The sequence below is a fragment of the Myotis lucifugus genome, unplaced genomic scaffold (assembly GCF_000147115.1).
Source record: "Myotis lucifugus unplaced genomic scaffold, Myoluc2.0 scaffold_42, whole genome shotgun sequence".
NCBI lineage: Eukaryota > Metazoa > Chordata > Mammalia > Chiroptera > Vespertilionidae > Myotis > Myotis lucifugus.
In genome coordinates, this window is record NW_005871090.1 from 4928283 (window position 1) to 4955021 (window position 26739).

The 26739-nt window shown below is 39.0% G+C and overlaps 1 protein-coding gene across 1 annotated transcript in view; it reads left to right on the top strand.

Moving 5' to 3' along the window:
• The window catches only part of MACROD2 (MACRO domain containing 2), a 1891634-nt gene that overhangs the window by 602532 nt on the left and 1262363 nt on the right, over positions 1 to 26739 (top strand). The window contains exon 5 of the mRNA XM_023753208.1: positions 15370 to 15486. Coding sequence (XP_023608976.1) covers positions 15370 to 15486 — 117 coding nt within the window. The remainder of the gene's footprint in view (positions 1 to 15369; positions 15487 to 26739) is intronic.

Sequence of the window (26739 nt, forward strand, 5' to 3'; positions counted from 1 at the left end):
AATGCAACTGTAGTTATTGAAGTCACATGTGACATTATGCATTCTGTTCCCATCAGTATTTAGGTTAAATACTTTTTAATATGAAAACTTAGTTTAAGATATGATGCTTATTTTACTCTTTCAGAATTTTTTACTAACTTATTTTCGTGAATATTTTGGGGGTTAAATATTCATCCATGCAGGCACATATATTGAATTTTTTACTGGATATAAATTTCATCAAAATTATGAACTATTCTATTGGGTAGATTTTTTTCTATTTAAAATAAAAAAGGGGGGTTAAGTTGTGAAATACAGGGGGAAAGTAACCTTTTCTGAAAATTATTTTTTAATAAGTGAGGTCAACTTTTTATTTAATCAAAAAAAGTCAAAAAGAGAGAATAATATTATTTCCTGACAAAATGACCAAAATGTTCTTTGCCCCTAAGTTTTTTCTTCACATAAGCTTATTCCCCAACACTCCTCTTGACAATAAATTATGGGAGAAGAAAAAGTTGCAGTTTGGATTGGGGCAATAAGTGCCACCTGCATTTGTGGACTTTGAGGAAAAGGGCTTCATGTTGTTTATCTCCTCAGACCTAGAGATATCTTAGTCCTTTGAAAAGTCAAGCAGAATGAGTTGCTGAGTTCATGAAAACCAAGATTCTTTTGTGTGTGCCTCAAGATTTTTTATTTTTGCAAATACATTTGTACAGACCGGCTTTTACCATTTTCCTTTGGACAGCCAGGTGAAAGTTCAGATAGATTTCATTTTCTCTCCTGAAGATTTTTAATTCTTTATCATCTCACCCAAAACCATTAGTACTTTCTGGAGCAAATGAGAATATAAACCCCAAAATTGCATATTAACTTCTTTCCTAGGAAGACAATGAGGAAAAAGGATTTAACACAGTTCAAGTTTAAAAGCTGAGTTCCTTGAGGAAAAATCACCTTTCTCCATAGGTCTCATTCTCTGAGAACAAATGAAGCTGTCCTGGAGGCACTTGTTAATATTGTCCTACATCATTCCTAGTTCTGAGCTTGTGTCCCCTGCCCTGGAAAGTTTCTGATAGAAGAGGAAATATTTAAGTTGCCTCATTTATTTCTCAGAAAGAGGAGGTCTCCCTGCCTCTGCATTTTTACTTGACCTGGTCTCTATTAAGATTTCTCCAGCCTTCCTCTGGACTCCTTGGCAGTCTCTCCGTGGGAGGTCCTTGTCACGTGTTCTCTCCCCTGCTCCAGCCCCTGGAAACCCTAGAAGTCTCAGTTATGTGTGAGCGCATCTCCATCCTCATTGGCCAGGCTGGTGCCTAGACTGGTATTGCCTGCTGGGAGCTCTTCTGCTTGGAACATGGTATCTTTTGATTTCTTCCCTGATCTCATTGTTAACCTATTCATTGTTTATAACATGTTATTTAGCCTCCATATGTTTGTGTGTGTTTTTTAGTTTTTGTCTTTGTGATTGATTTTTCGTTTCATACATTATGGTCAGAGAAGATGCTTGATATGATTTCAGTCTTCTTAAATTTATTGAGACTTGTTTTGTGGCCTAACATGTGGTCTATCTTGGAAAATGTTCCACGTCACTTGCAAAGACTGTATATTCTGATGCTCTGGGGTGAAATGCTCTAAAAACATCAATGAAATCCATGTGGTCTAATATGTTATTTAAAGCTGTTATGATTGATTTATTGATCTTCTGTCTGGAAGATATATCCATTAATATCAATGGGGTGGGAAATTTACCCTCATTCAGACTGTCTCTGTGGATTTTCAGAGAAATGTGGTCCTCACTATCTTCTTTGGAGCCTTTAGTAGCATCTACCTTGAGTAAATCCAGTCTTATTGCTGATGGAAATGTGTCTCCCTGGTGAGAGCTCATGAAATCTAGGCCATCTTAAGGTCACATGGCCACCAGATTGGCACATTCTAGGTTTTTCCAGCTGCTACTTTTTCTTTAGTGATATGGTAAGACTGCCCTGACCCCTCCAATGAACTGTTGGCAGTTTTGTCTACTATATTGTCCCCTTTCTGATGTTTTGTCATCTCAGAATTTCCTAATAATTAATACTTTTTTAATGATCAAAGGAAGTTTCTTACTCAGAATTTCAAGGAAAATGTCTCAGCTAAATTAAACATATGCTTATATTTAAAATGGCATTATGCTCCAAGTTACAGATAGTGCTTACACAAGACAAGCCCATTAACAAAAAAAGTTTTCTCTCATTGCATGAGAAGTAATTCAAAGCTAATGTGATACCTCCACAGATGCCATCAGAGATATAGGCACTACAATCTTACTAAAATGTAGCCTTTATGCCCATGCTCACTAAATGGCTACTGAAGCTTGAATACCAGGTTTTAGTCTTATGCATGAAAATAGAAGAGTGGGAAAAACAAATAATAATAATAATAATAATAATAATAATAAATTAAAAGATCTGTGTGGGCATATCCTCTGTAAGGAGGTTACTTGGAAGCCCAGTCAATGTCATCTCCTTCCATCTAATTTGGTCACTCATATCTTTTTCATCTTTGAAAGAGCTACTAATGGTAAATATAGATATTTAGTTGGTCATATAGCCACCCAAATCAATATAGGGATTCTGTTAGTAAGGGAAATGAGAATTGGTAATGAATAGAAAACCAGTAATGTTTGTCATAATGACTTGAAATGCATGGGTTAGGTCTTAAAATTATTTGTTTACCATGCTGTGAGCATCAACTCAAAATGTCTTTATCAGAATCTGATTAGGATGTTAATCAACATGACTTTTTCACTCTCACATCTACTAATGAGATAGAGCTGACTGATTTTTTAAGAAAAAGTTTGTGAGGTCTACTGTAGCTATTTCTGAGAAATAGTTCCTTATTCTCACTTGGAAATTCAAGTTCAACAGGATAAACAAAAATCGCTGTTTCTTGTGTACCTGCACAGTTAGTTAAGGTACTAGATTCTCTAGGACATAGAAATGTTGCCTGACTTTTAAAGAACAATCGCTAAGCTTTTGGATTAGAGATGAAGAAAGCTAGGTATAAGACCCATAGCTGAAAATGGCTCCAAGTTCCTGAACTAAGAAATGTGTTGAAGTTTATTCTATTACATTTATCATCTTCTCCTGGGATCATAGCCTCATAATGGTCATTGTGAAATTGACCAGCAAGATCAGGAGGTTCAGAAGAGAAGTTGCTTTTTCAGTCAGCCCAAGGTTGTTTCAAATAGCTAAATTCCTCACATCTGTAAAGCTTCAAGATGTGCATTTCCTTGTCATTGTATTGTATTTTCTCACAGATTATTTCTTTTCCTCCCTAAAGGAAACACTGATGCTATTCACTACCTGACACATAAATCTTTCATGCAGCCTATAGGTGACCTCTAATGGAATCAACTTTTTACCTGATTACTTCAACTATATTGCTTTTTTCCTCCCAAGAGTTTAAGACAGCTATTTAACCTTATTCCTTTGTGTCTTCACTTGAGACTGGTTTATGGCTTTGTATCTTTTCTGATGATAGTGGCTAAGTATATTAGTTAGCTCTTTCTGTGTAACAAACCACCCTCAAATTGTAGTGGCTTAAAGCAATAGCTATTTATATAACTCATAATTCTATGGGTTTGTCACAAGCTAGATAGTTTTTTTCACATCTTAGCTGAACTCACTCTTGTGTTTGTGCTCAGTTTCCAGGAATGTTGAGTGCTGGCTAGTCTAATATGGTCTCAGCTGGGATAGCTTGTCTTTGTCCCATGTGCTCTCTTGTCCTTTAGTAGGCTGGGCTTATTCACCTGGGAGCTGAGCGGAGTTCCAAGAGAGTGAGCAGCAGTGTGAAAGGCCTCTTGAGGCTTAGGACTAGAACTGACATAGAGTCACTTCTGCCTCATTCTGTTGGTCAAAGAAAATTAGATACAAGGCCAGTCTGCCTTCAAGGGGTGGCAAAACAGATGACATATCTTAATGGGAAAACCTATAGAGTCACATTGCCATGGATGAGAATAATTCTGCAGTTTCAGCGGGAGAAAGATCTACTACACTAAGACTCTCTCAGTACTTATGCAGGCACCACACAAGTGTTACTTTATTCAATTACAAGGTAGGTATTAATATTGTACCCATTATGTAGAGGCAGAAACTCTAAGTGACAGAGACTGACAGTTTGATTCTAGAGTATTCTTAATCACCATGTCTGTTGGCACCACTTTTTTTATTGTGCACCTCTTTCAGTACCTATTTGTTTATGTGGACTTATAAGTATGTGCATGTTTATTTATAAATTATATAAAAGCACCATCAATCTATATGTTAAATATTAGTAAACTTTAACCTCATAAATTCTGAATATCAAAATGTGAGAATATATTCTTCCATCCCCTATGTGAATATCCTTTAGCCTTACTTTGGAGACCATGCACCAGGGACCTGTTCTTACCCAAGGCATTTCATGATTATCATATCTCAGAGTGCAGCAGTGCCTAATCAAAATTCTACTGGATTTCACTTCTAGTTCTAGCTAATATTTCCTGCTTTAAGTGCAAGCCGTTGAGGGCTGAGGGTATTTGGCTATTTGATTAGAACGAGTGGAGGAAGATGAGGACATGGCTCTAATTAAATGAAAGGGTTGTCTTCTGATTTATGAGAGCCAGGACTCAAGAGTTCTTGTATCCAGTGAATGCTCAGATTACTCACCATAGACTAAACTGCTCACCACTTTCTAGAGCTTTGATAAGAAAGCAAGATTGCATGGAGGAGTGATTCTCAAAGTTCTCAGTTGGCAGTATGTATCTCTGTTATCTGTGGAAGTTATTAAATGCAGACTAGGGTCCCACTGCTGGAGAGACTGTTTCTATAGATTTGGGGTTGGTCTAGGACTCCGTATTTTTATCAGACTCCCCAGCTGATATTGACCTCACTTTGAGAGCCATGAAACTTAAATTATATCAGCCACTTAATGGGTGGATGAACTTAGTCATCTTTTCTTGCATTTGTTGAGTTTCCTCAGCTATAAAGTGGGAAAAGTAATAAAGTTCAAGACCAACTTGCAAAATTGTTTTGAGAATTAAGTAGGTGGTAATTTTGTCAATGGGCTTTATGAACTGTAAAGCATTAACATGTGCATACTCCCAAAAGGTTTGTCGATTTATTAAAAGATGTATTCTCTACACTAAGATATTCCATATATTGTTGATTATGTTTTATTTTAGTGAAAATATGCATCCAAGACTTTCTGTCCTAATTGCTTGGCTCGCTATGGAAGAGACCGAGGTTTATATCCCTTTGCGTTAATGGAGGTAGGAGAGAGGAAGGACTTAGAACACAGACTTTAAGGTTAGGCAAACATGAGCTCTGACCCCAGCTCCAAAATGATCTTGCATTAGTTTCTTAACTTTTACTTCTTTATTATTTAAGTAGTCATAGTAACAGATCCTACCTGTAAAAAGTGTTATGATGATTAAGTGCAATAGCCTAACCAATGTGTATTATACACTTGCAACAAGTCAGGCATTAGCCAAAGTGCTTGTCATATATTAATTTACTTACAAAGCACCTGTGATTTTGAATAGAGGTCGTATGAGATGCCTGTTTTACAAATGAGGAAATCAAAGCACAGGGAGCTGGGTGGTGGGGCTAGGATTTCTTCTGACTCCAGAACCTTCCTGCCTCCCTTGGCAACATGGCCTCTGGTAAGGTGAAAGCTGGCACGTCACTCGGCACGCCAGAAGGCCCCCAATAAATCCTCAAAGATGAGACATATTATCATTATTTGATTTCCTTACGGCTTCTTTCAGAATGCTTTGTTTAAGGTAGTTATTTAATAAATTTATGTTGATTTGATTTAGAAAGAACTCCTTTGTATCCTCTTGGGCTTGTAGGAGATATATTCAATGAGAGAGCCTCTTATTTTTTCAGGCTAATATGATTTGTGTGGCTGCTTTAGATTAAGTTACTGTCTTTTATTTACAGAAGAAGATTAAATGAATGTGTGCGCATCTAAGAACTTCAAAATCCCCCTGCTAAAAATGGTTTAGAAAATTATCTTTGTAAGACAAGGAAGAGACCTCATAGGACCAACATCTAAAATAACTGGATTTCACTAAATACTGCTTTTAGTATTTTTCCAAATATGTGTTTAGAATTCCTGTTTTTTGTTAGCTCTTACAATCCGTGGTCCACCATATCTGATGATTCCTATTCAGTGCTTTGTGGCTTGTTTTTTCTCTACTGTTTTCAGGATTAATTTATTTATTGTTTATAACATGGGAAGCTTTACCTGAAGAATACTGGTTGGAATTATGAGGTAAAATAAATCTTAGGTCAGAAAAATTGAAGCAATTTTATGCCCCATCTCTTTTTTCTTTATTTTAGCTATTTAAATAGTGACATAAAGACTATCCCCAAAAACTATTCTCAAAATCTTAATCCCAAGGTAAAATTGACAAAAGTGAGAAACAATTTCCCCCCAAGCACAACTGAAACTCATCTTTCTACCTCACTCTCAGACAGTCTAATTCTCCGGGCTGTCATGTAAGGAAACTAAAATAAGATGGCCTAATTAATAGGCTGAAGGCTTCTGCATTCAGCTTTTGTTAGAAAACTGGAGGAAATATGCTGGGAATCAAAGGCCCCTGTTTGAGTTAACCATCTGCCTGCGAGCAGTTTGCCGCTGTCGGGATGGTAAATGACAGGTGTGTCAAGCGCAGCAAAAGGCCTGTTTTTGGAAGAAGCTGCAGCCAGCTTCCTCTTAGCCCTGTGAGTGACCTCAGCGATCATTCCATTACTGGTTGACCATAACCACAGACAGTTTGTAGGCAGGCCTCAGCCTTTTTCTTCTACTAGTCTGGTTGTAATCACAAAGTAGAGGGAACAGCTATGTGACTAATTAGAACAGGCTGGCTTCGGTGCTCAGAGTCTAGTATGATTAAGACTCTGAGGCATACCTAAGGGAAGGAACTTGGCCATGATATGTTCATTCTAGTAGTAAAATCTGATTTTTTTTTGCATAAAGGTTTAAAAAGTAGCAGTAATCAAGCTGACTAAAAATTACCATTACCATATTTACAACAGAAGTAAAATATATTAGTCAAGGTAAACTGCTAGCACCAACATACCCAGATCTCAGGGGCTTTATATGATAAAGGTTTATCTAGCACTTGGTTGACAGCCCATTATGGGAAGTAGGGGCGGGGGAGCTCTATCCCACAGAGTTATTTAGGGATTCAGGTACTTTCCACTTAGATTCTGTACTACCCTGGATCTTCTACATCCAGTCTGCAGACAGTGGACGATCATGTGGAGGAGTGAAGACTGCATGCAGGATTTTTAGGGATTGGATGGAGAAGTAGTTAGGCAAGTTTACTCATAAACCTTTAAACAGAACTCAGTCTTGCTACCCTACATAACTATAAGGGAGGCTGGGAAGTGCTCGCTAGCTATATGCCCAGGAAGAAAAATAAATGAGGTTTGGTGAGATATTTATTTTTGGCGTTTAGTTGTCTTTTTTTCTTTGGTCGGGTAAGAGGCATGGACAGTCATCTTGCTCTCTGGAAAACTGTGTTCAACTTTCCTTCTTTTGATCTTGGGTTTGTTTTTGGTTGTTGGTGGTGGTTTGTTGTTATTGTTATGGTGGTGGTGGTTTTTAGTTGTAATTGGGCTCAGACATTTTGGGTCAGACTGAACCCATTCAGTGCCAGCCTGAGTGTTGGCCATTTATCCCCATCTGTGAAGGAGGCTGAACTAGTTAGTGCAGCTGCGTTGGATCTCACATCTTGCCACTGTTTTTTCGCTGCCTTTTCCACCTGACACTCAGGCAACCAAGGCTGCACCATACTTGAGAGAAGCAGGTGAATTTCAGATTTTGTGCATTGTTAACACTTTCCTTGCAGAAACTCATTGCTAGATTTGTAACTATAATAGACAACTGTGTATTTGGCTTTACTTTTAAACTTCGGATTCGTTGGATTTAACTAGATGGACCACTTTCTTAGTATTATTTTTTAAAAGACACAATACTCTTTCCCACATTTAATTATATTTAATTCAATGCTATAAGTGTAAGTCAGTTATTAAGATCACTGGGATATACAAAAGAATAAGCCACCTCCTGTGCCTCCTGGTGCTAGCAGACTAAGGGAGGAGACAGACTTTTTGGCATATAAACAGTCTGCTTTGTTTATGTAATAGCATTAAACAATTTATACCTATGAAAATTAGGGTAGAAAACAGAATAGCCCTGGTCAGTGTGCTAAGTGGTTAAAGCATTGGTCCATGCACCAAAGGGTCACGGGTTTGATTCCTGGTCAAGGGCAAGTACCTGGGTGCAGGCTCAATCCCTGGCCCTGGTCCAGGTGCCTGTGAAAGGCAATCAATTGATGTGTTTCTATCAGACACTTCTCTCTCTCTCTCTCTCTCTCTCTCTCTCTCTCTCTCTCTCTCTCTCCCCCCCCCCCTCCTTTCCACTCACTAAAAATCAAATGGAAGAAAAGTCTTCAGGTGAGGATTAACAAAAACAAAATAAAACAGAATATTATAAGAACATAAAAAATGCATTATTTTTTTCCTATGAAGGTTGTGAATGGTTTTAGAGACGAAAACTCTGGAACTAGAGGTTGAAAAATGAGACAGTCCTTGCTAGGCTGGGGGGAAAAAGGGAGGAGTAGCTAGATCCTCTGGGTAGAGAGTACTGTGCAAAGGAACTCTTTGTTTAGGGAATGGTGCGGATTTAGCTGTCCTGAGTTCAGACTGATGAGATGCCAAGGGAGAAAGAGTGGGATGATGTGAGATTAGGAGGGTAAGTTAGAACCACATTTGTGAAGGGTCTAAAAGACCATAATTTAGAATTAAGGGCTTTACAACATAAGACATGAGGAATAGCAAACATTACTTTAGTGGGGAAGTAATAAATCAGACTTGCATTTTAGGAAAAGAAGTCTAGCAAAACAGTTGACAATAGATTAGAAAAATTTAAACTCTAATATTGAGGTTGTGCATATAGAGAGACTTGTTTTTCTTTCAAATACACAGCAACACTTTTAAGCAAGCACGGCATTGATACAATGAATATTATCATCGTCTTTTTCTTCCAAACACTTTTTCCAAGAGCCATGCAAGTATATAGCTCTGAAGTAATATGAGATCATGATTTAACCAAGCAAAAATGTGGTGTATACCTCCAGCTTCTGATGATGACAGACTAGCTTGTATCATACTAGCTTTTCTATCAATATTAATTATAAATTCTTGACAAACTCAAAAAGAACAACAGAAACTGTTTTGGGATGCTAGAAAGCAACTAAAAGTAGGCTGAAACTAAAGAGGATTCAATCTTTGAAAGAAGGAAATCACACTGTGTAAGATCCAAACTTAAATGACTTTGACCCCTGAGGGTCCTTCCTACCCTACATGGCAAGTGGCTCAAAGAAAAAGCAATAGTTTTATTGGCATTAACAATCATAGGACTGAACGCAGGATTGGCAAAATGACTAGGAATTCATATGAGGATTCAGAAAGAAGAGAGTCACAGTGGGGGAGCCTCAAAATTTATATATGAATATGGAATCTATAAATGAATATAAACATCATTTCATTCAACATGATTTTGTTATAAAGTGATGAGAAAAAAAAAGAATTGATTCTGATCCAGGGCCACTACTCATGTGGAATTTGCACATTCTCCCCATGTCTACCTGGGTTCTCTGGGGACTCCAGTTTCCTCCCACATTCCAGAGATGTGCACATTAGGTGAATTGGCTTGTCTACATGTCCCAGCCTAAAAACTGTAAGGCAAAGAACCAAATAAAAATCTCAAGAATTGAAAAAATATTTGAAATTTTAAAAAATTGGATGGAACTCATAACATATTTAACACAACTCAGTAATAAAAAGACAATGAAAAGTAGCGAAAGACATTAACAGACACATCCAAAAAGAATATATGAATGTCCAATAAGCACTTGGCAAGATACTTAACATCATTAATTATAAGGGAAATGCAAATAGAAATCATGAGATACCCCTTTATATCCATTGTAACTGCTAAAATTAAAAAAGCTGACAAGACCAAAGTATTGCCAAAATTTGAACTCTTATATATTGATGGGGGTATATATAAGTTGGTGTAATCACTTGGGAAAACTGTATGTTAGTTCTTTATAAAATACAACATATACTGACTCAGTAATTTTACTAATAGATATTTGTTTGATGGACAAAAAATATAACCACAAAGGACTTTTACAAAAATGAAGATTTATTTGTAGTAGATAAAAATTATAAGTAGTCCAATGTCCATTTACAGATTGTTATTGGACAAACCCCTGAATCAGAGTGAGGGGGTACCTGCTCTCCTCCTTGGCTCTTGTCAATCTCATAAGAAAGATTTCAGATGAGTGACAGATAGCAGCACTGAAGCAAAGCAAGAAAATTTATTAAGAGAGTAAAGCAAGTAAATGTACAGCACAAGTGGGTGTAATCTGAGTACCCTGCCTGGTGGAGGATTAGGGGTTTATACTTTTCTGCCTACAGGTTTCAAGGTTCCTCTGTAGGATACTTTGGCCAATGGACTAGATTTCAAGGTCACCCTTTTACTTTGTTATGGCTTTTCCCAGAATTTATGAGAACTACTGACTTCCCAAGACTGCTGACTTCTTTGTTCAGTGGGTGAGATACACTCTTCTTTTTTCCCTCTTCCTCTCCTCACACCTTTGTAGTTCCAGGGTGACTTAAGCTATGTATTAACCATTTTCTCTCAAGTGTCCTTGGTTGGGGGGATAAGGTCTTGCTTTTCACAAGTTAGCTACAAGTTGGCCTTGATTAATTTTCTTGTCTCAGCTTCCCTATTCCACTTGCTCAGGAATTTTCCTAACTTCTTACTATCCTGCCATACATATGAACAGATAAAGAAATTATGGTATATTCAGCAATGGAATATTACTCAAGAATAAAAAGGAATGAAGTACCAATCCATGCAACAACACAGATGAATCAAAAAAATTTGCTAAGTGAAAGAAGTGATCACTTCCTTCCCTATCTCTTATATGAAGGTTGAAGTTATGTACCAGGCAAAACTTAGCTATGGTGAATGAAATTAGAACATAGGGTCCCTCTGGGTGATAAGAAGAGAAATTGGATGGAAAGGACACAAGATAGGTTTTTAGGTTGATGGAAACATTTTGTGTCTTTATTGACATGGTTACTTGAGTATATAATTTTGTTAAAACTCATCAAAACTGGAAAACCTGTGTGTATGATTGTTTGTAAATTATAACTCATGAATGGAATTGATGTGAATTAAAAATTAATGTAATGTAGTGGTTCAATATGCCACATGCAGGAATTGAGGTAAGACTGTCTGATTCAATTCCTGAAGGCGGTGAATTATAATGTTAAAAGCATGACTGCTATATCAGATAAACCTGAAGTTTTGAATCACATTGCCAATATTTTGTGAATGTAGGAAAGTTACTAGCCTCTGCTAAACTCCTATAAAATGGAGATAATAAAGTTAGTATCTACCTTAAAGGTTGTCCTCATTATAATGCCTGGCACATAGATGCACTCAATACATTTAAGTTATAGTCATTATTATTAAATAGCTCTTCAGCTAGGCTTTCAGCAGAAAGGAATGCTGGTATAACCTTGAAGATTTTGAGAATTAGATATCTACAAAACTGCATTAGGCTACAATCTAAATAATGTAGACAATATGTGACAGCATATGATTAAGTACACTAGCGAATCCCATTTTAGTTATCAATTTAAAACTGAGTAACTCATTATCTCTTTGCTAAGAAAATATGTTCACTTTAAAATGCTTGAAGTAGTTGGCTCAGTGTTTGAGTATCGACTTATTAACCAGGAGGTCACAGTTTGATTCCTGGTCAGGGCACATGCCCAGGTTGTGGGTTTGATCCTCAGTGGGGGATGTGCAGGAGGCAGCCAATCAATAATCTCTCTCATCACTGATGGTTGTATCTCTCACTCCCTCTCTCTTCCTCTCTGAAATCAATAAAATAATTATTTCATCACATTAAAAAAATAAAATACTTGAAGTACTTATTAGGGTCATTTTTTTCCCTTTATAGTCTCACACTCTGTTTTCTATCTCATAATCACTTTTTACATTTTGGCATATATTTTTCCAAAACCCTATATGTATAAGTATATAAATTGTGTATGTATATAAGTGTGTATATACTATCTAATAAAGAGGGAATATGCTAATTGACCCTCATGCTGTCCCAAAGATGGCGGTGCCCTCAGCCAATAAGGTGCCCACAGCCAATAAGGAGGGAATATGCTAATTGACTGCCCCGCCCTCAAAGATGGTTGCGCCCACAGCCACAAGATGGCGGCGCTCAGTCTCCTCAGTCCCGCCTGGGTGTCAGGTGCGCGGCAATGCCGAATCCGCCCTGCACGCCTGCCTACAGAGTCCCCCAGTCCCCTCAGCCCCCCAGCTGCCCAGGGCAAGCTCAAGGCACAAGCAAGCCTCAGATGATGGCTGCCCAGCTGCCCAGGGCCACCCAAGGCTCAGATAACCAGGACCGGCCAAGGCTTGCACTGCTGGCATTGGCAGCAGCAGAGGTGTGATGGGGCATCGACTTCCTCTGATTGCTGTGTCACTTCCCACCCCTGAGGGCTCCTGGACTGTGAGAGGGGGCAGACCAGGCTGAGGGACGCCCCCTCCAGTGCATAAATTTTCATGCACCGGGCCTCTAGTAACTTTATAAATGAAAATGTGACTATACTATATATACTCTTGTAAATGGCATTTCACTTAGAAATATTTTCATGTTTATAAATATTTACACATAGAGTTGGCCTGTTATTTTAAACTAGAGGCCTGGTGCACGAAAATTCATACACTGGAGGGGGGATCCCTCAGCCCGACCTGTCCCCTCTCACAGTCTGGGAGCCCTCAGGGGTGGGAGGCGACCTGGTGATCAGGGGAAGGCGAGACCTCCATCACACCTCGGCTGCTGCCACTGCCGGCAGCACAAGCCTCGGCCAGCCCCAGTTATCTGAGCCTCGAGAGGCCCTGGGCAGCTGGGCAGCTGCTATCCGAGCCTTGACTGCACCTCGGGCCAGCCCTAGGTGGCTGGGCAACTGCCATCTGAGGCTTGCCTGCACCTCGGGCCAGCCCTGGGCAGCTGGGGGCCTAGGGTGGGTTGGCTACACTGCATGCCTGCCACCACCCCTGGGGGGGCTGTAAGGACCGGGGGACTCTGGCGGGGCTGAGGGTACTGGGTGCCGCCATCTTAGTGATGGCATGATGGTCAATTTGCATAGTCCCTCTTTATTAGATAGGATAGCTATATAATAGTTCATTGCATTGATAAGTCTTTTGAGTTATTTAACCAGCTCCTTATCTGAGTAATTTCCAGTTTTCACTATATGAACAACTTTAGCCTATCTCTTACTTACATTATGTGAAATTCTGTTATTTCATAGAATATATTTTAAAAAGTAAAATTGCTATAAGAAAGAGTTTGAACAAAATATATTAAAATTTTTTTGTGAGAGGAAATTATGTGTGTGAGTATGTGTGTGCATAAACAGTGAAAGCATGAAGAGCAGAATTCTGAGTTGTCTGGGTGGTAAATGGTGGTTTTCATATTCTGCTTGCTTCTTTATATTCCTCAGTTAAAAAAGTTATTTTAATATTTACACAAAATTTCCACTCAAGGAGTTCAAGGTATTAACTACCATAGTGGGGCACATACACTGTACACACTAAGCCGGTGCCGCTCATGCCCAGTATTATTCACGTACCACCCATGGCCATGGGAAGCAGTGTCTTTAAGGGCACTGATTTCTAAGAAAACTGGGGCTTGAGCATCACATGTCTGATAAAGAGTCTGGATCTTCAACCAAAGGACTTGTATGCATGCATATAAGCCTAACTAATGGACACAGACAACAGGGGGGTGAGGGCATGAGTTGGGGAGTTGGAGGGGGTGGTTATGGTGGGATAAGGACACATATGTAATACCTTAATCAATAAAGAAATTTTTTAAAAAAGAGTCTGGACCTTAGTATAGGTTTTCTGAAACACTGTGGTTTAGAGTAATCTGGAGTGATGTCATTTTTTTGTGAGTGTCTTTGAGGCCTAGGTTCATTCTCAAACTTCAGAGATATGCAAGTAGTGGTGTAGGAAAGCCTGGAGGAGCCTATTTCCCTAGGAGACTTATTCAGCCAGAAGTGATGTCTTCAAGGCAGTCAGTGGTCACAAAGCCACTGGGACATTCAAAAAGTTTTATGTCCCTCAGTGACAATCTCTCGTCAAATATCCAGCTTCCTTTCAAAATAATGACAATAATAATAATAAAGCCATGATCAATTACATGGTGTTGTGAACTGTGGGGAGAGGGGGACAGTCTTCAGACCCCTAATATCCTGATATATTTTCACATCTGTACAATCTTGTGTTTCCTTTCTGTCCAAGGATCCCATTCAAAAACAACTAAGAACCCAAGTTCTCAATGTCCTGACTTATGTGCCTGTGGTCTTATAGCTCTCCATCTGTGCATTCGCTCCCAATCCAGTCATGCAGTTTTCATTTCCAATGGCTTCCAATTTGTGTTTTGAAAAGGTGACTCTCACTGGGGTGGGGGTGGGGGGCAGATATGATGGGGAGCAGGATGGGAGGCCAGAGAGCGATGAGACCTGCAGTTGGGGACCCTGCTCATTTAGCAGAGCAGAAGCAGCGGCAGCCAAGTTCTGTTTCAGTCCCTGTCCAGTGAGGGTGGTTCTATGGATGTTTATCACGACCTAAGCTACCCTTGCCCATTACTTAGTGCCTGTTAGACACTCCGCAGCAGCTCAGTCATGGCTGTGTCATACTGTTGGGGGGAGAAGTGAGGAGGAGGAACACAGAGGTCTGATTCTTTGATTAGTTTTAACTCTACTGTCTCGGTTTTGAGGTGTGTACAAATGTTCTAGAGTACTTTCCTCACTTTCTTCTCAGCTGTTTTTTGTCTGTGTTTTGAAGGCAATGCTTACCAGCTCAGAAACAGAAGTGTTAGTATTTCTTCCCAACCTTGTGTTTAGTGACATGGACTTGATAGTTTGAAATGGACATGAGAATAACTACACCATTGAAATTGCAAAATGCTTCAAATAATGGAATCCCCCCACCTCAAGAAGATATATTTGTTAACGTTTAGTAGCACACTACTTCTAAAAATCCTTCTCATGCCCTGTACTCTTTACCCCCGCACACACACGTAGGGTGGGGAAGGGGAGAACATAGTGTTTGAGGGATTGGACACCATGGGTTTCTTCCGTGGGCTAAGGTGATTTCCAATAGGAGCAAACTGAGTTACTTTTCTCTTCCTATATCAAATTTTTCACTTATTTCCAAAAGGCCAACAATGAGCTAACTTTCTTCTCTCTCCCCCAGTGGATGGCTGCATTCACAGAGCGGCTGGCCCCTGTTTGCTAGCTGAATGTCGCACCCTGAACGGCTGTGATACTGGGCATGCAAAAATCACATGCGGCTATGACCTGCCTGCAAAATGTGAGTACAACTGTTTTGAACACTGTTTCAGCATCTGAGGAGCATTCTTGCCTCATTTTATTTCTCAGGTGTGTAACTAGGGAAGGAAATGGCAGTGGCGGTATTTAATTAAATGTGCTTATATTAAGATTTTGTACCTGGTAATAAAATGTGTTTTCCAAATATCTAAGTGTATGCCGTTTAACTATAGGTGTTTTTTGTTCAGACCTTCGGCAGACGGTCTCTGAAATAGAGAAATAAAAATATGAGCAAAAAATATATTATAGTCTTTAAGTGCCATTGAGTGACAGCTTCTGGAAACGATGCCAATTTCTTATTCCTTGTTCAGGTTTCTTGATTGTGGATGTGTTCAGAGCAAAGGAGATCAAAGTGATGTATTGTGTTTTCAGCTGCCATGTAAAGGCTGATTGGCAATTATAGCCAAGGCACCTGTCACACTTCCCTTTCGGGGAAAAGCCAGTGGAATGCGGTTGTCAGTGTGAGAATGTATTTGCGCTTTGAATGTGGAATGGTCAAAATTTCCATTATATTTGAATAGAGAGAAGTATTGCATTTGATTGACCGTGTTGGTTAGTCATTTAGCCAACTGGGTAGGGTGGTGTGGAATAAGAACAGTGAGAAGGAAACTGGCTAGAGGCACACGCTCTTTTTTTAATCACATTATCTTCAGGGCCTGGGGCTCGAGGTAGAGTTTCATTGCACAGTTAAGGGTGTGCATTGATCCAAAATTGAGGCACTGATTCATTTTTTATTCCATGTACCTGCTTCTTATGATATTGCCTGGATCTGGGAGTACATTTTATGTGAAAGTAAACACACGATACCGATACAGTGTGCAGATAATGTGATGTAGAATTGTGCACCTGAAACCTATATAATTTTGTTAACCAGTGTCACCCTAATAAATTCAATAAAAAAGGAAAAGTATGACATGGATTTTAAGAAAATGTAAAGCTGGTTTTCATTTTTGTTTTAGCACTGGGGAAAACGTGACTGAAAAATTACGATCTGTAGGAGACTCTTTGGTCTTGTACAGGCAGGTTGTGTAAGATGGATTTCCCATGGATCTGTGCGAGGAGAAGGAGAGTGTTACAATGCAAAGATTACTTAAAAATAGGTTTAAATCTGAGGATTTTTAGTAAATAGTAATATACTAAAATGGTATTTTTCTTTATAAATGTTATAGTACTACATTCTATGTTCCTCACAGTGGGTTGCTAGTGAAAGTATATCAATTGTATACTGTTTAATTTTCCCTTTCATGGCTTCTCATTTTTCTCTCTTTGTTACTGTTTTAACCTTGTGCCAAATGCCCCCTCACTCCTAGTTGGACGATATGTTTATGTCAAATAAGATCCTTTGTGTACATTGTGTTCAGAGAAGTTCTCCCTATGACTCAGAGAGCCTGAGTATTAAAGGTGATTTCATTTCTAGGTTTATGAGGCCCAGTGTTTATAAATATTGGTCATTCTTTCTTTTTAACAGCATAATACCTTTGTGATATAGTTAACCAATACCATCCTGAGAGCAAGCAGATGATCAATTAGTTTTAGACTTGTATCTGTCCTTAAACCAGAGAATAAGGCCTGGTTCCCTATTGATTCACTACTTTTTTATATATTAAAGCACATATCAAAAATTCTTCAGCTCTGAGATTTCTGAAGACAAGTACCCTTGGAATTGCTAAATATGATCAAATGAAATGGTGGCTCTAGTGTATGGATTGACACTATGACAGTCTTGTTTAATGTGCTTGCTCTTGTCTAACATCTCTCTAAGTAACCCATTCAGCTTAGTTCAGGGTTGTTGAAGAATTGTACAATACCAGGCCCTGAGGTACAAAGGTCAATAATACCAATACATGAGCTGGAGGAATTCTGTGATTGAGTCATACCTTTGAACTAAGGTGCGGCTTTCTTGCTCATCCCAGGGCAGGTGAGACAAGAAATCTAGACATGAAAAGTCATCAGGACTTGATACAGAATCCCAGTGAGCTGAGATGTGAGAGCCTGACACGCCTTTAAGTCACTGCACACAGCCTACAGGGCATGTCTTGTAAAAAATGCAAAGGAAATGTAATAGAAATTGCCAGATTGGAATTGCAGTGCCACCTCCTAAAGTCACACATACAGATTCTGTGAATGCCCTGATACTTTCCTGTGTTTAGTTAGATTTAACAATTTATATTACAACATAAAGAAAAGCAAGGGAGGCAATGCAAGAATGAGTAATAATAGCTTACATTTATATGCCACTTTGTAGTATGGCACAGTACTTTCACAAGCCCTCATATTTTAAATTATATTTTTCTAAACATCCTGTGTGTTCCTTTTTCCTTTTCTGCTCCCTGAGAGACGTTTTCCTTTCTCATCAATTTGGTTCATCCATTTCAGAGTCATTAACAATCCACAGATGTGCTTTTGTAGAGAGAGAATGAAAAGGGAGCTCATTACATACTGTTTGGGTCATTTTCCCTCCATATTTAATAACTCCATGACAGTTTGACAGCCGAGACTAGCTCCTGTCTGTCCTCTGTGACAGTGGGTTTATCATTACAGGGCCACTAAAGCCAGTCATCCAGCCACCGGTGATAATATCTTCATGCATCAGCAACTTGTTTGTAAAGTGCTATCATGGGTTACAGACAAACTGGGTAATTTTGGACCCGTCTTTGCTTCTTTTTTTTTTTTTGGCTTGCTAAATTAATCTATTTATAAATGCTTATATTTGAATTAAATATACTTATAGTCTACTAGAGGCACAGTGCATGAAATTCATGCACATGTAGGGTCCCTAGTGGCCACCTGCTGCCACTGTGGGAAGGACCTCCCGACCCCCTCCCCCGGCCTCCTGCCACCTGCAGCCACTGCTGCAGCTGGCCCTTCCCCCACCCCCTGGTCGAACTCCTGGTCAAACTCCAGGCTGATGGGACAATTTGCATATTAGGCTTTTATTATATAGGATATCCTGATTGGTGGAATGATAAGCCTCAGATATTTAGTTTATGGCTTGGATGTTTTGAATAATTTGTTTTGATGTAAAATATCCAATATTTCTTTTCAAAAGTAATCTGAAGAGTGAAAGAATATAGGCCCATATTTTATTGAAGGCTATTGCTAAGGAAATGACGTAGGGACTGAACTAAGGACTGCTCATGAAATTGGAACTTTGGGGACTTTCTCTTCTACAATATTAGAGATTTGGGGGGTTCATGATACAGTTTAGATTTCTATAGTTTTAGAGCTTTATCAGCATGTTGGGATATTTCTATTTATGCTATTATCGTTCTTACTAGAGGGCCAGGGTCACCTGGGAGAGGTTTGTTCATCCCTGTCACAGTTCGAGTGTCAATATCTGGCATAGTGTCTCTGAATGAATGTGAATGAATCAGTGATCAAACGCATGAATTGTTTCAGGCATTTTAACCTGGAGAATAGCTTTGTGTTGCTTTCACTTCTAATTCTTTCCCTCCTGCAATCCATTCTGCCCAGTGCGTATAGATTAATATGCCTGAATCCCGAGTCCTTGGAATTCTCTAGGATATTCTAGATGATATGATCCTCCGTACTTCTCTGACATTGTCTCCTACCCTCTCCCTCGCTCATCAAGGCTGTTTTGCTAATATTTACTGCCTTTGTATTAGCATTCCGTCTGCCTGGAATTCTATTCTTCTACTTACCTATGTGGCTTGCTCCTTCACCTACTTCAAACCCTTGATCAAACCCGAATCAACATATTTATAACTGCTTCTCTGCTGTATTTGTAATTGCTTATGTAGTATTAACTTTTAAAATACACTGTATCATTTGCTTGTCTATTTTATTTATTGTCTGTCCCCTCACCCCCACAAGAATAAGGGCAGATGTTTTTTTTCTGCGTCTTTTTCATTTATTGCTGTATCCATGCAGCTTAGAAAAATAGGGGTTCAAATATATTTGTTGACTGAATTAATGAAATCTAACTCTACTCCTCTCAAATCCTTCACTAGGCTTTTACTTTAAACATAGACTTGTTAGCCTTATCTTTGGCCTTCCATGATTTAATGCCATATCTTGAACTATTTACAACCTTTTATGTGATCTGAATTGCTCATAATGGTATGTCTGTGCGGGGGTTTGTGTTCAGGGCTATCTCCAAAGCTCTTTCTCTGTTTCATTATAGCTATCTTCCAGACTCAGCTCAAATATCACTTCTACAATAAAACAAGTCTTCCCTTATCAACTCAGCTAAAAGTACTTTCTTTTTCCTTCAAAATCCAGAATGCTGTAGTTAACAGGCTGAGGGCACTTTTATTGTGTGACTGTTTATTGTTATCTGTGTGAACTTTCCACCTGTCTAGTAGCCCTTTGTATATGTTAATGGATGCTAGAGCCTTATCTATCAAATGAATTAATTGTTGAAGGTGGAAAGCTGGTTGATGATTGATTAATTGCTGGTGGGGGGATGCAAAAGAAAATGTATACTAATATTCCTGAGAAATGATGAAATTAGTATCAAGTATCCCTTGTGTTTTTAAATCATATTTTAACATACTTCTAATTCCAAACACTTTTGTCTATGAAACTTACTCTTAATCGAGTTTTTCCTAGGGGTGAGCAAATAAAAATAAAGAAATCATCAACTTTATTCAGTGATTTTCATCATAGCTCACCTCTGTTTTATTTCTTGAGAATGCTTCGCTTTTAGGCTTTAGGGCTGAATAATCATCAAAGATAAATGGAAAAAGTATTAAACTTGTATGCATAAAATAGTGGAATCTGTTTCTTTTATTCCTTCTATTTAATCTTTGGAAGTCGTGAAAGGGTAATATTAGCATCAAACTCACAGTTTTTCATCAGTCATTTGAAAGGCAACTCTAGGGTGGGAGACCATAGCATTATATGTTTGAATATCATAGAGTGGTATGAAATCAGAGTCCTTATTATGTTTCCAGGTGCAATAATAATCAGATAATGGTAGCTTAAAAGGTACTGTTGATAATAATTAGTACTTTTCTTCTGCCCTTCATCAAGAAATCATAGTACTTTGAAACATTAGCTGATCAACCCTTTTGAAATTCCTGTGATGAAGTAACATGACAAGTGATAATATTTTATCACAATACAAAAAGGAATTCAGGTACAGAGAACTTAAATTTGTTTTTCCCAATATAAATGAAAAAAAACAAAAAAAAACCCCACAAACAAACAGACTCATAAATACAGAGAACAGACTGATGTTTGCCAGAGTGGATGGGTTTGGGGAACTGGGTGAAAAAGGTGAAGGAATTGAGAAGTACAGATTAGTAGTTACAAAGTAGTCATGGGGATATGGAATACAGCATAGGTGACATGCGAACTCATTTTTTTGGTTGATTTTTCTTTGTTAAATGGCATTTAAATATATAAAATAAATATCAAAAATATAAGTCTTTGTTTTACTATGGTTGCAAATATCAAAAAATTTCTATATGTGACACGGCACCAGAGTTAAGTTAGGGTTTTTCAAAATGCTGACATGCCGAGCTCAAAAGGTTCGCCATCACTGGCATAGGGAATATACTCAGTAATATTCTAATAACAATGTATGGTGCCAGTTGTGAGCTGGAGGTGTGTGGTGGTGGTGGTGGTGTGTGGGGGGTATATGGTTGTCTGCCCACTATGCCGTACACCTGAAACTAATACAAAATAATGTTGAATGTAAACTGTAATTGAAAATATTTTTAAAATTTAAATTTGTTGTTCCCAATAACAAAGTGAGTCCATATTAGAGGCATGGCAAAGTATCCCTGAACTAGGGAAAGCGTCTATGGCAGTGTTGCTCAAGCCTGCTGCCTGTTTTTGTAAATAAAATTTTATTAGAACACAGCCATGCCATCTGCGTGCATATTGTGTATAACTGGTGTCATGTGACAGAACTGAGCACTTGCAACAGAGACTGTGTGACCACAAAGCCTGAAACATTTCCTCTCAGTCCCTTTACAAAAATACTTTGCCTGCTCCTGGTCTAGGGCCATCTCCACTTTTATATGGAGGAAGATGAGATCCAGAGAGCTTAAATGTCTTGGATTTTATTGAGTGTATGTGACTTACTTAGATTATTATTGACGGAACGGAGACTAAAATGCATGCCTTCTATTTCTTGGGACAGTCCTTGCTTCTGTTGCCTCAACAGAACATCGCCTTGGGAGGATCATCTGAAGTCTTTAAAACATTTCAAATTATAAGGACACCTTGAAAAAAATTCTAGAAAAATATGACTCTTTTTCTCAATAGGGCCAGAACTAGAAAGTGAATAAGTTCAGCCTCTGAAGGGAGAGTTAAGTCAAACCATCAGATGATTAGCCAATAAATCTTTATTTTTTGCTTCCTCCAGTGGTGGTAGCTAAGATGTTGAAAGGGAGCCTGTAGTCCTGAGGAAATTCAGTTTTTAGAGTAGGTAACTTAGATGATGCTTCTGCGAGTCCTCCAGAATCATGCCTCATTTCAGCCACGTGGGCTGCAGCAGCAGGGGTTTGATTGTGAAGGCAGCGGAGTGGGCATAATGCTAAGAGGCTGCCTTCACCAGTGTTTGATGGAGACCTGAGGACCCTCAGGAGCCCTTTTTCCATAATTAAATTACTTATATTCCATAAAGAGAGAAATGGCTTTTGAAGAACAAAAAAAAAATCATCTTCCTTTCTTGAGAGGGAGATGGGATTGTTCCTCCTAAAATCAAACCTGATTGGCTCATTTCCTTTTAGTGCTTTAGGAATTTCATGTCGATTGGGATCTATTTCTTTGTAATTACCACCCCTTTCATTTATGTAAGCAGTTTCATACGTTTGTGATCCTTATGATGGATGTGGCAGTAGGAAGGGCAGGAAAATTGTGAAACCCCAGAGCATTGGTTCTCAAATGTGCTCAGTAGCAGTGGCAGCAGCATCTGAGAATTTGTTAGAGATGCAAATTCTCAGGCCCCGCCCCAGACCTACTGAATCAGAAACTCTGTGACTTTGATGTGTACTCAAGTGTGAAGACCATTGACCTACAGTGGTATAATCCTGGGCAGAGCCCTTGCCATTGGGCCTCTTGCCCTACAACCCTTTTGCTACACAATACAGGCAACCTTTTGGGTCACAGGGTAAGGCTTTGTTTGAAGAGAACTCCTACATTCTCTTCCTCTGTCATTTTTTTTTTCACATTTAGCAATGCTGTCTGCATTTGTATTTGTTTATTGCTTATCTTCTTAAACAGAATAACATCTAAGAGAGCAGACATCATATCAGTCTCATTCATCTGGTGTCCTTAGCATCTGACATAGTAACCTGCACAGTTACTTGGTACACATTAACTGGAAGAATTAATGAAAGCATTGTCTTTGTCATAGTCATAGCTGCCACTGCAGGAAGACAGCCAAGAAGATACGCAAGATAGGACTAGGTGATCATGGAAATCTGCAGAGCTAGGCCTGCTGCCACTGGCAGTCTTTCTGTGATCCCATTAGCAAACCTGCTGCTTCTTTGAGGACTCTAGCAGAGTACTGGAGCACAGGGGCAAAATTTGCTTATTTTTGTCCACAGGGCACACACATAACCCACAGTTAGATGATTTCCTTTCATTTTCTCTCTTCTTTATTTGGCCTATTGTGATAGCATAAATTCCACCCCCGGGTGGCTTTGTAATGAAATAACTAAGCAGTTCTAATGGTACATAGTGTCTTTAAAAAATTTTACATTTTGGAAGGAACTGGCATTCACAAAGTGGTATTTTGGCTGAGTGTAAATAAATGCCTCTGTTTGGCTTGCATTACTGGACATCTTAACAGGCCTTCACAGGACATTGTCTATACCTTCTTTTTTCTATGTGATCAATAGGAAGTAACAGAGTAAATCAATTCTGGGTAATAATGTAAATGGGCTCTCGAAGGCAATCCCTGCTGCGAAATAAGCAGTTAGCTGCGACACTGGCATTAACCACCATGGGGATAATCAGCCTTTGGATGTGTTTAATCAGAGTTATCAGCTAAGATTAAAAAGAGAGTTACTGTTGTGCAGGGATAATCATTGTAAGTATTTAAAAGATGAATATTTGAAGGTGCTCTCATCAATTAAAGCCATCAGAATTGCTTTGAGTAATTTAGGATGCGCTGAGGTCAGGCACAAGCAAACAGAAAGTTAATCTCAGACCCAGAATAGTTAAGGGCAGGAATTGCAGAATAGCTTTACTGAAGTAGGTAGTGAATGCTGTTAAGTGAAGATTTCACCCAGTACTAAAATGTTCTTTGAACTATTACAAGCACATGTGACTTGATTCAAAAGTGGGCAACACAGAACAATTTGTAAATGTATTAATTCTCCTTGCAGTTAATCACTAATCCCAAAAATGAAATATTAGACCACTCTGTGGCTTGATGAGAGGTGTTTCCAGTTGAAAATATTGATGGAACCAAGCTCTGTACTGTAGAATAAAAGGTTGACTCTGGGACAAGGTTACTATATATCAGGATAGAAGGTCTGAGAAGTTCTGAATCCAGGACATTCTAATTAGTAAAGTCCCTTAACCTTTGAGCCCAGGTTTGTTCACCCATGGTTATCTGGGGTTTGTAATATCTCCCTCAGGTGAGACTGTTAGGGATATACACAGAGGCGCTTTTTAGTAGTATAAGGCATCATAAAGATATTGGTTTTATTATTACTTGAAAGTACTTAGCATACCTAATTTACTTATTCAACCAATGTTTATTGAGTGCTTGCTTTGAATTAGTGTGCTCTTTTAGAATGCAAAAAACTATAGTGATGGAGATGACTAAGATTCCAGTCCAATCTCAGGTTCTAATAGATAATAAACATATTCACATAAAAGCAGAAAACCTCAGATAATGTCAGGGCTCTAAGGAAAATAAGGTGTGACAATAAAATGCATAGTGGAGGGAGGGGTCTACTTTTTCTATGGTGATCTGGCAAGGCCTCCCAAAGAGATGGTGTTTGAACTGAGAGCCATTTACTAACTGGGGAAAATTCATTGCTGGCAGGGAGAAAGCGCTGTTACCATGGGGTTAAAAACAAAATCATCATTTCTGTTCTGTAAAATGAGATGTCCATACATTTTTCAATTGTTCTTCCTTGCTGCAGATATTGAACTTCAGGTCGGACATATGTATAATTTTCATTTTAGTCTGACTTTTGGAGGTACTAGAGGGAGTACTGCTGTCACGGGAGTTGACAGGAATTTAACGATCTCCTCATCTGACCTCCTGTTTTACAGCTAGGGAAACTGAGGCCCAGACAAATTCTTGCTTTTTCCCAGGCCATATGGTAAAGTATAGAGCCTGGGCATCTGGACTCAGAGCATGGTGCTCCTTCTGCCTTTCCTGGAGTCTCTTCAATCATGTGAACTCTCTTCTGGGAGTACGGTGGGAATGTAATCAACTCTTAAGTGAGGTGATGCACGTGAAATTTCTTATTTCACATGGAACTTTACTGTTAATACTAATTTAGATGAGTTTAATTATGACACCCAGAGTGCTACTAAGTAAAGTTTATGACAACAATCCATTTGAACATGTAGAGCAGCGATTGGTATCTGAGAAAATGTGGAAGTCACAATAGCAATGAAGAAAAGTCCTATGTCAACCTCAGGACATGGACATTTGTCCCAGCTTCCTTTCAACAGAAAAGGAAAACTCTTTAGAAGTAATTTTGAGAACTTCAGATAATTGGTTTGAAAGATTTATTACAAATCCTGTGATATTTCTTCCCCTTGTATATGGCCTGGACTTAACGACTCCCTTTGGTGAATAGAGTATGTCAGAGTAATGGAATCACTGAGATTAGGTTACAGAAAGACTGTGCCTTTCATTTTTGCTGCCATCTCTTACTTTGTTTCTCTCAAATCACTCATTAATTTCCTAGGGCACCATAAAAAATTACCACAAACGTGAAAGTTTAAAACAGCGTTTATCCTTTCACAATCTGGAAGCCAGAGGTCTGAAGTGAAGATATCAGCAAGGCTCCATTCCTTCTGAAGTTTCGAGGGGAAAGCCCATCCTTGCCTCTTCCAGCTTTGGTGGCTCCATGGCTATGGCGACAGAATCCCAATGTTTGCCTCTGTCTTCACCTAACCATCTCCCCTGGGTCTCTCTGTACCTTGTCCCATTTTCCCTCCCTTAAAAGGATACTTGTCATTGGATTTAGGCCTATCCTAATCTAGGATGATCTCAAGGTCTTGAGATCAGTTACTTAACTATATCTGCAAAGACCCTTTTTCAAAATATATTTGCATGCACAAGTTCTTGGGTGCAGGATATGGACCTATCTTTCTGAGGGTCACTACTTCACACACTGCACATTCTCCTTAGGTGAAGTCAGCTTCCATGTCATGTGGAAGCCCTGAAAAGAGAAAAACCAGCGACCATGTAGTGAGGGAACTCAGCCTCTGAAGAGGCCCATACTGCGGGGAACTTGGGTCTGCCTGAAACAAGGTGAGTGAGCTTGGAAATAGATATTCTGAGATGTGCCAATAGCCATACGAATGAGCTTGGGGGCACATCCTGCAATCCCAGTCAAGCTCTCAGCTGTCTGCAGCCCTGGCTGGCAGCTTTACTGCAACATCATGAAAGACCCTGAACCTGAACCACCCAGTGAATCTACTCTTGAGTTCTTGACTTGCAGAAACTGGGAGATAATGAATGTTTGTTCATTTAAGTCAGGGACGTTCACTATGTAGCAATAGCAATAATGTAGAAAGTATGGCTATGAGCTTTATTAAGCAGTGCAAGGAGCCCACTGTCAGAATGGTTGGTGCCCATCACATTTTCTCAGCACATGGCCTGCCAGGTGGAGGGGCAGGCCGAAACACAAGGTGAAAATGAAATAGAACTTGGGGTAATGGCATACTTTGTCAGTTATCTTAAAATCAAGAAATGCAGCCGTACTACTTCATCATACCTTTGCCATAGATAGCACACTAGATTGGAAAGTATGTTAGGAGTGTAAATTTCTATCGTCTTTTCTTAAAAAAGAAAAGATTACTCGATTAGGTTCAAGCAGAAACTGAAGTCCAGCTTAATAAAGAAACGTTGGAAGGAAAACAACACAAACCAAAACATGTAATTGAATATTAATGTTTTCCTGGTATTCCCTTAAGTGTTCTCAGTGTCTTTGCACCTGCCACTCACATGCTCTTTATGCTTAAGAAGTGCCGTTTTCATTTTGAGGGGGGGATTTATTCAGCTTCTATGCGGTGTTGATGCTTCGAGCTAAAGGAAGCCGAGGTAACTTCCTATTCACAGTTG